The 9559-nt window shown below is 38.1% G+C and overlaps 1 protein-coding gene across 1 annotated transcript in view; it reads left to right on the forward strand.

Moving 5' to 3' along the window:
- LOC139856841 (uncharacterized) overlaps positions 1-9036 on the forward strand; it is a 51600-nt gene extending 42564 nt beyond the window's left edge. Inside the window, exons 3-7 of the mRNA XM_071845552.1 lie at positions 6977-7493; positions 8031-8230; positions 8355-8467; positions 8554-8694; positions 8790-9036. Coding sequence (XP_071701653.1) covers positions 6977-7493; positions 8031-8230; positions 8355-8467; positions 8554-8694; positions 8790-8874 — 1056 coding nt within the window. The 3' untranslated portion in view covers positions 8875-9036. The remainder of the gene's footprint in view (positions 1-6976; positions 7494-8030; positions 8231-8354; positions 8468-8553; positions 8695-8789) is intronic.
- The last annotated feature ends 523 nt before the right edge of the window (positions 9037-9559 follow it).

The raw sequence follows: 9559 nt of genomic DNA on the forward strand, positions 1-9559 counted from the left end.
ACTACCATTTACACCATTCTTCTTAGAAGTTTGCAAGTTTTACGGTGTTGCTGTTGGGCAATTCGAACCAGCATCAATTCGAAAGATTCTGATGTTTGAAATGTATTGTCGCACAAGGAATATAGAGCCATCTATTCGGATATTTTGCCATTTAGTACGTATAGCACCCCATGAAAAAGGTTGGTTCACATTCAACAAAGTTCATGGATTTCTGAAACCTGCACTTGATCATCCCGGCGATAACTGGTATGCTTCATTTATCTTTATTAATGAAGATGCAATTGATGACCAATACTCAGGTACTCGAGTTTGGCACAAATACTTGCATACCGTATCAGTTACCTTTCCAAAAGTAACAAGCAAGGAAAACATCTAGTTTAAGAAAATTAAAGCTGAACAAATCAATGACATTAAATATGGGGAACACATGCTTTCGCTGACATCTGTAAGCCAAGATTGGGATATCACACAAGGTTATGCCTGTGTTCTTGCTGGGAGAAAGAGTAAGTGTTTACTTTTGCTACATATGCTTAATAAGATGCTCTCCTTTATCTATCCAATTAACCACTGTGACTTTTAAAATTTTACAGAAATTACTCCGCTTATCGCCATGCGATCATCATCTTATTCACAGCTTACCTTTACCACTCAGAAAATTATTGATGATACCCCCATTCCTGAAACAGATGAAGTGAGGGAGGAGGAAGATGAAGAAGAAGAAGAAGAAGACATAGGTATGAATCTAGTTGCCTCTAGAGAATGTCGTGCCTCGGGTAATGAAAATGATAACACTGAATTATATAAAATACCATACCAAAACCTGTACTTGTTTTCTTGTATGCCCAGTACTGGTGGATTTTATAATCCAAACCCTTCCTTATATTTTATGCCACCCTTGAAATGTTGTGAAGCATATTGGAACTCTTTTATAAGTAACAATTTCCCTTTATCTCCAACAGCTAGTGCATCACACCAAGATACTACATTAGTGACTCTTCCGCCTTCCGCCAAGAGGAGAAGAACTGGTCAAATTCCTCCGTCATCCGCTCAACAAGGAGCTGGCCCTAGTTCTTCTCAGCAACAAATTACGCTTCCCAATCTTGACACAAATATGCTTTCCTCTTTTTTAAAAGGACCACCACACTCTTACGAATATTTCATGACTTTTTTGAATGCCATGGTGTGTCCTTCAATAGCCCAATTTTTTAGCAGCCTATCTGATGCAGATGCCAAGAAGGTTAAGGCACAAAGTATCATTCTTAACATTGCTTCTAGGTTAAATGACCTTCAACGCCTATCTGAGCTGCAAAGCAATGAAATCACCACAAATAAGGAGCTATCTGCTGAAAAGGAGAAAGTAGCCAGGACTGAACAAATAGCTACGTCCTTAAAGAGGGAATATGAGACGATGAAGAGGCTTTATGATAATAGCAATAATCAGAGGGCGAAGTATAAGGAACAAGTCAAAGAACTATCCTCCAGAGAAAAGCAGCACTTGAGTAAAATTGATGAACTAGTAAAGGAGAATGAAAAAATACTTGAGGAGAATAACGCTTTGAAAAAACAGCTTAAAGCTAAAGAGGAGAATGAAAGATGTATGATAGCTGGGATTCCTGCCCTTGTAGAGCGTATCTTTAATTGTCAAGCTCTATCTCACAGGATACGCGATTTTGTCCGTCTTGCGAAATCTGCTGAACGACTAAATTTTTTCAATTTTATAAAAAGAAAACTACCAGAATTGCCAAGTCCAATGCCTGTTGTTATTACATCGAAGATTAATGAAAATGCCATAAAAGAAGCTGATGCAGCTGGTGCACTGATAGAAAATATGAAGTTTGATGATCTTGAAAATCTTTGTAAAAGACCAAATGTAACAATAGATGATGTATTGAATTATACTCCTCAATATGAATGAAATACTACATTTTTATACATCTGCTTTGCATAACGTTTAATATTGTACTTGATTGTATTTATTAGAAAGATGCTGTAATTTAATAAGATTTTTGTAGTGAACAATGCACAAGATATTGATATTGTACTTTGCAATCGTTATGCTTGTAAATATTGAAAGTATATTCTCTGTTATACACTTTCCGTCATGAAACTTGTGAGGAAAAGTTATGAATTACTCTCGCCTTTAAATTTTTTGCTGGACGCCATGGTCCGTTATCCGTTTTGCTCTGCATTTTGTGCATATAAGTTGTGTCATGACATTTTTTGTAGATTCGTTTCATCGCTTCGATGCTTTAGTGAGTTCTACATGTCTTACTATCGATACAACCATTTTGAGTATGATTGTACTTCTACCAGCGAAAGGCTTTCTTTCTTTCTGCGGGTAGGGATGACACACAGCTATGTGACACCTGGGATAAAAAATCCTTGGCCGGATAAAATTTATGAAAAATATTGCCATAAGAATAATTGCCATTATTCATATTCTTAAAGAAATTTTTACATTTATGACTATATCTCATGCATTTGACAGTTGATCAAGCCGTCCATGCATATAGTGCTACGCATAAAATTTCTTTAAATTCATTGCATTCCAAGCTCTTTCGTATTGCTCGCCGGAAGGCGCAGTAAGCATGTATGATCCATTCTGATTTACTTTTGTGACCTTATAAGGTCCTTCCCATTTTGGGACTAGCTTTCCAAATTTGATTTGCCTGCTTGCCTCATTATCTCGTAGCACTAAATCATCTACTTCAAACTGCACATGATGCACTTTCTTGTTGTAATATTTTTCCATTTTATGCTTGTGATCTGCTTGCCGGATGGCGGCCATCAACCTTCTTTCTTCCAACAAGTTGAGATTCTCCCTTAATGCTTCAGAATTAGCCTCAACATCAAATGCCATAATGCGTTGTGTTGGTACACATATTTTAGCCGGTATTACTGCCTCTGTACCGTACACTAGACTGACAGGTGTTTCTCCCATGCTCCGCTTTGGCGTTGTCCGGTGTGCCCACAACACCTTTGGCAGCTCATCCACCCATCCAGTTTGACTCAGACCCAACCGTGCTTTAATGCCAGCAACGATTTCCTTGTTGGTAACCTCCACTTGTCCGTTCGCTTGAGGATGAGCAACAGATGTAAATTTTTGCTTTATGCCCAGCTCTTCACACCAACTCCGAAATGGATTTTCTCTAAATTGCTTGCCGTTATCACTGACTATTTCATTTGGCACCCCATAACGGCATACGATATCATGCCAGACAAACTTATTGACATTTTCTCCTGTGATTTTTGTTAAAGCCTTTGATTCAACCCATTTCGTGAAAAAATCGATTGCTACCACCAAGAACTTAGCATTACCAGTGCTTCTATTGAATGGCCCCACAATATCAATAGCCCACTTGTAGAACGGCCAAGCAGATGACACCGGTATCAAGTCATACTTTGGGAGACGCTGAATTGTACCATGCCTCTGACAATTCTCACATGTTTTTATGATTTCTGCAACATCTCGATAAAGGGAAGGCCAAAAATACCCTTGTTGCATGATCCGTGACGCCACAGTACGGAAACCGGAGTGTTGAGAACAAACTCCTTCGTGTATTTCTTTAACCACCTTTAATGCTTCATCTTCGGTTAAACACCTTAACAACGGACCATTGTAAGATCTTCGATAAAGGACACCGTTAACAATTTCATACATTGGTGTCGTCACTCTTATTTTTCTTGCTTCCGCCTTATCAACAGGTAACCATCCGTCATGTAAATATCTCAAATATGGAGTCATCCAAGTTTCCTTAGCACCTTCAACTATTGCCATAATTGGTTTTTCATGTATTGATTTCTCCTTAAGCTCTTCAACCAACACTCGTTTGTGCAAATGATCAAATGTTAAAGTAGCTAACTTGCTCAAGACATCAGCCTTTTTGTTCTTATTTCGAGGTATTTGCACGACTTCAAGGTTATCAAATTTCTTTGAAATTGCCTCCACCAACTTTACATATTGTCTCATGGATGTATCCCTTGCATCAAACGTTCCATTAACCTGCTGGGCAATGATTTGAGAATCAACATATGCTCGTAAATTTGTTATGCCCATTTCTGCCGCTATGCGGAGGCCGGAGAGTAATGCCTCATATTCTGCTTCATTGTTCGAAGCATAAAAACAAAATTTCAATGCATAGGTATACTCTTCTCCGTCTGGACTTGTTAAAACTAGTCCTACACCTGTTCCCTCTTCACTGGATGCTCCATCAGTGTGTAACTCCCACACATGCTATTGTGGTGCCATTTTGTTGTCATACTCTACTTTTTCATTTGTTTTCAAGAGGATATCTGCCAAAATTTGTCCTTTAACTGCATTCCGGGGAGCAAAATTGATTTCATACTCCCCCAACTCAATGGCCCATTTTGCTAAATGGCCAGATGACTCTGGACGCCGGAGTATTTGCTTCAACGGTTGATCTGTTAACACTAAGATAAAATGACCTTGAAAATATCTTCGTAAAAGCCGTGCAGTATGTACAAGGGCATAAACCATGCGGTGAAGTGGTGGATAATTTGTTTCACTAAGCTGCAACACTTTGCTAACAAAATAAATAGGCATGTGCACGCCATTCCGTTCTGCGATTAAGACAGAACTTATCACTTCTTTTGAGACAGCTAAGTATAAAATTAAGGTTTCCCCTTCTTTTAGTGCTGTCAATGTAGGTAACGTTTTTAGCAACTGCTTAACCTCTTGAAATGCATTTTCGGCTTCCGCCTCCACACAAAATCTTTTTTATTTAAACAGCCTTTTAACACTTTCATGAATGGAAGCGACTTTTCAGCTGCTCTGGACAAGAATCTTGTTAATGCTGCTAGACATCCATGCAACCGTTGAATATCTTTCATGCTAGTTGGTGACTTCATGTCTTCAATTGCTTGAATTTTCTTAGGATTAGCTTTAATACCACGTTCTGTGACAATATGACCTAAGAATTTTCCCTCTTCCACACCAAACGTGCACTTCTTGGGATTTAATTTCATATTGATTTTTCGTAGAGATGCAAAAGTCTCTTGTATATCTCGCAACATCTTCTCTTCAGTATGACTTTTGATGACAATGTCATCAACATAAGCTTCCAAATTACGTCCAATTTGATCCTTAAACACCATATCAATAAGTCGTTGATATGTTGCTCCTGCATTCTTCAAACCAAAAGGCATTTTCATGTAACAGAATTTGCCTTCCGTCGTGTGAAAAGCTGTTTTTTCTTCATCTTTTAAGGCCATAGGTATTTGATGATACCCCTTGGCTGCATCTAAGAAACATTTGAATCGATATCCTGCCAATGATTCAACCTTCCAGTCAATTTCAGGTAAAGGATAATTATCCTTTGGACATGCTTTATTGATATCTGTGAAATCCACACACATCCGCCATGAGTTGTCCGGATTCCTAACCATGACTGGATTGGCCACCCATGTCTGATATTTGACCTCTCGCTTTCTGGCGCCATGCCTCGCTTCTTCTGACAAACAGGATGTATGTTGGGATTCACGTTTAGTCTATGCTCTGCAACTTCCATTAGAACACCGGTCATATCAGACGGTTGCCATGCAAAAACGTCTAAATTTGTTGTCAAAATGTTGTATAATTTTTCTTTACATTCTGCGGATAACGTGTGCCCAATTATGATTTTCTGATCTGGAAATTTAAGATTCGGTGAAATTGACCCATCATCGTGTATGATTGGCTTAATTATTGCCTTTGTTACTTGAGAACACTCAATTGACTTCTACCGTTCTGCATATAACGTTACTACTCCGCCTGGCGTTGGAAACTTCATCATGCCATGTACAGTTGATGTTACAGCTCCAAACGTCATTAAAGCAGTTCTTCCTAAAATTATGTTGTACTGTGAATTTGCTTTAACCACCAGGAACTCAATGTTGGCTGTGCGTCTTAGGGGTGGCTTGTCCAAGGTTACTTCAAGCAGAATACTTCCTTCATACCAGGATGGTTCACTTGTAAAACTTGCTAACGGTACATATGTTTCCTTTATTTTTTCTTGTACATCTTTAGGAAGCTGTATGAAGCAATGTTCATACATAATGTCTGCTCCAGCTCCTGTGTCTGTGTAAATATTGTGTATTAAGCAATTAGCAACTCGTGCTTCTATAACCACTGGACCATCGGATGGATTTGTGTTGAACATAGAAGGAAATGATATTAATTGCTCTTCCCAATCTTCTAACACTTCTGCCTTCCTCCGTTGTCCAGCTTTCCATGGATGTATCATTCCTACTTCTATGGGTACCAATTCGTTACCCTCGCCTTCTTTGTCAGTGTTGGTGAGATGATTCGTCTTAATAATGGATGGCGCCATTGTTAACACCTATTTCCTTATGAGGTAAGGTTTAGTGTGTTAAAACAATACTAGAAGTTATCTAGCTTTAGGAGGGCGAAGTATTGCCGATTGATGTTTACCCTTGGAAAATAATCCCTGCAGACCCGGTTTACAAGTATAGAAACTTGTGGGTGGCTTAATCAATATGTCATCCGCAGAGCGTAAAAGTGCTAGCCGGATGACTTCTAGTGAGAGAAAGTGCTAGAGAGAGAGAGATGAAATCTCAGCTCTCAAGTTTGACAGAATGTCTGAACTGTGTAAAATGACGACCCAAGGTGTCAATTTATAGTGTCAGATTCACCAGATTGCTCGGAGACACGTGTCAGATGATGATACGTTCTGTTACTTGTGATCCGAAATTTACGCTAAAGGTGGCGTTCTCCGGCCAGGGCTTACGCGCTAGGCGGCCTTCAGGGCTTACGCACAACGGAGCAGCCTGTACAGCGGAGAATGCTGGACAGATAACTCCACAAAACTGTTGCTTCCAGCCTTCCTGATGCTACTTTTATGCAACCATTACGCTTTTTATGCGTGTATACGATAGGATACACCATTATTAATTAATACATTTCCTTTATTTGTTTAAGAGAAAATGACCTACCTCTAAATGAAATTTGAAATGACAGATAATAGTAAATGCCGGAAACGGGTCAGGAGGGTTCTTTACCTACGAAGTACTAGACAAATTAGGTGCAGACACATTTGGTTCGTTAAACCTTAAACCGGACGGCATGTTTCCAAACCATATACCAAACCCTGAAGACAAAGTCGCAATGGCTGTAACACGAACCGCTGTACTTCAAACTTCAGCCGATCTTGGCATTGTTTTTGACACAGATGTGGACCGAAGTGGTGTTGTTGACAAAGAGGGTGTCCCCATAAATGGTGACAAGTTGATTGGCCTTATGGCTGCTATAGTCCTAAAAGAACATCCCGGTTCAACCATTGTGACAGATGCTAGAACTAGTATGGCTCTAACACGGTTCATCACTGATCGTGGTGGTCAGCATTGTTTGTACCGTGTTGGTTACCGAAATGTTATTGATAAGGGTGTTCAACTTAATGAAGATGGCATTGATTCTCACCTTATGATGGAAACATCTGGTCATGGTGCTCTTAAAGAAAATTATTTCCTTGATGATGGTTAGTACTTTTACTTCATTATAATCTATCTATCTATCTATCTATCTATCTATCTATCTATCTATCTATCTATCTATCTATCTATCTATCTATCTATATTATATTGAAAATACTGAATGAAAATCACTATCACGTTCTTCACCAGGTGTCATTAAGTTGATATTTAGTCTTATTTTGAAAGATCCGAAGGGAAAAAAAAAAGACATTATTAGTACACATTCATGATTTCATATCTATCTGAGATGGATATAAGAGCAACCATATTCTTGTGGGGCAATTACCAGGCTATTTATTTTTTTCCCCCATTGACAAAGTAATTACTGCTTTATATTGACTTTTGAGATTACAGTCATTCTGTTTATAAGATGGATTCGTCACCAAAAGGAGGTCTGTTTCGACCAATATCCTCGACCAAACCCGTTCGACCTATTTGAAAGCTGACTTGTTTAAACGTAAACCGATTTGAACCTTGAACCAACCCGATCCCAGGTATATATAGATTGGCCAATAAATAAAGATTATGTGTTTGTGATGCAGGTGCATATATGGTGGTAAAGATTATTATTGAAATGGTAAGAATGAAACTTGAGGGATCAGATGAAGGAATAGGTAGTTTGATTAAAGATCTGGAAGAGCCATCGGAATCCATTGAGCTAAGAATGGACATCCTTTCCGAGCCAAAACATGCCAAGGCTCAAGCCATCGAGATCATTGAGACATTCAAAACCTACATACAGGTACATACCTGCACACATCCTACAAATATATAGGGACATATATTATTTAAATAGCTATCGATTGATCATTCATAAACATGTAATTATTTTTTATTATTAATTAATCCTAAATAAATAAATTTAGGAAGATAAGCTAGAAGGATGGGAGCTAGATGCTTGCGGAGATTGTTGGGTAAGTGATGGTTGCCTAGTTGATTCCAATGACCATCCTGCTCCCGTAGATGCTCAAATGTACAGGTATATATTAATATAAATGTGATCATTCATTTTTAACCCACCTTTTTGTTTAAAATAAATTCTCAATAACCTTGAAATAATATCAGAGCCAAGGTTTCAAATGAAGAAAATGGACAGTACGGATGGGTACATATTAGACAAAGTATTCATAATCCAAATATAGCACTCAATATGCAGTCAACCGTGCTTGGGGGTTGCTTATCCATGGCTCGAGTTTTCTTAGATAAGTAAGTTTAGCAGCATTTATATATCCTATAGTAGATACACTAATTGTTTAATTTCATGAAGTTATACTAATTTTTTAATCTTTCTATACATTTAGGTTTCTCATCGCTAGTGGAATGGATAGAAATCTAGACTTTTCTCAGATTGAAAAATATACAAACAACACAAATGACTGCGAGTAAATCGTTTCCAATTTTATTACTTTGCACGGAATTTTGAGTAGAAAAAACCCATTGTTGAAGTCGTTGAAGTATCTTTAATAAGAAAACCCAATGTCGGAAAACTTGAAAACATTGATATTGTTGTAATAATAATAACAATATGGAATCGACAATAAGTAGACAAGGATTAACAAGATTATAAACAATAAAGAACGCAAAATTTACGTGGAAAAACCTCCAAATAATGAAGGTAATAAAACCACGGGCGACAATCAACAATCCACTAATAAGCTCATACAATGTTTGAACTTCGTTTGTAGTAGAACTTTAGTAAGCATGTCAGTTAGGTTTTCACTCGTATGAGCTTTTGGGACGATCACTTCGCCCTTTTCGACTATGCGTCGAACAAAATGGTACCTCACTTCAATGTGCTTGGTTTTGGTATGGAACTTGTTGTTCTGCACTAAATGAATCGCACTTTGATTATCACAATATACTATGAGAACATCTTGTGACAGCCCCAATTCATTTACCATACCACGAATCCAAATAGCTTCTTTGACACCTTCAGTAGTTGAGATGTATTCTGTCTCAGTGGTCAATAACGCAGTTATAGGTTGTAACACCGTGTACCAGCTAATAGCAGATCGGCAATGAGAACATATGTAAGAGGAGAGACAATTTGGTTTATCGAGATCTCCATAAT

This window comes from Rutidosis leptorrhynchoides, chromosome 7 (genome assembly GCF_046630445.1).
Source record: "Rutidosis leptorrhynchoides isolate AG116_Rl617_1_P2 chromosome 7, CSIRO_AGI_Rlap_v1, whole genome shotgun sequence".
In the NCBI taxonomy this organism is placed as follows: domain Eukaryota; kingdom Viridiplantae; phylum Streptophyta; class Magnoliopsida; order Asterales; family Asteraceae; genus Rutidosis; species Rutidosis leptorrhynchoides.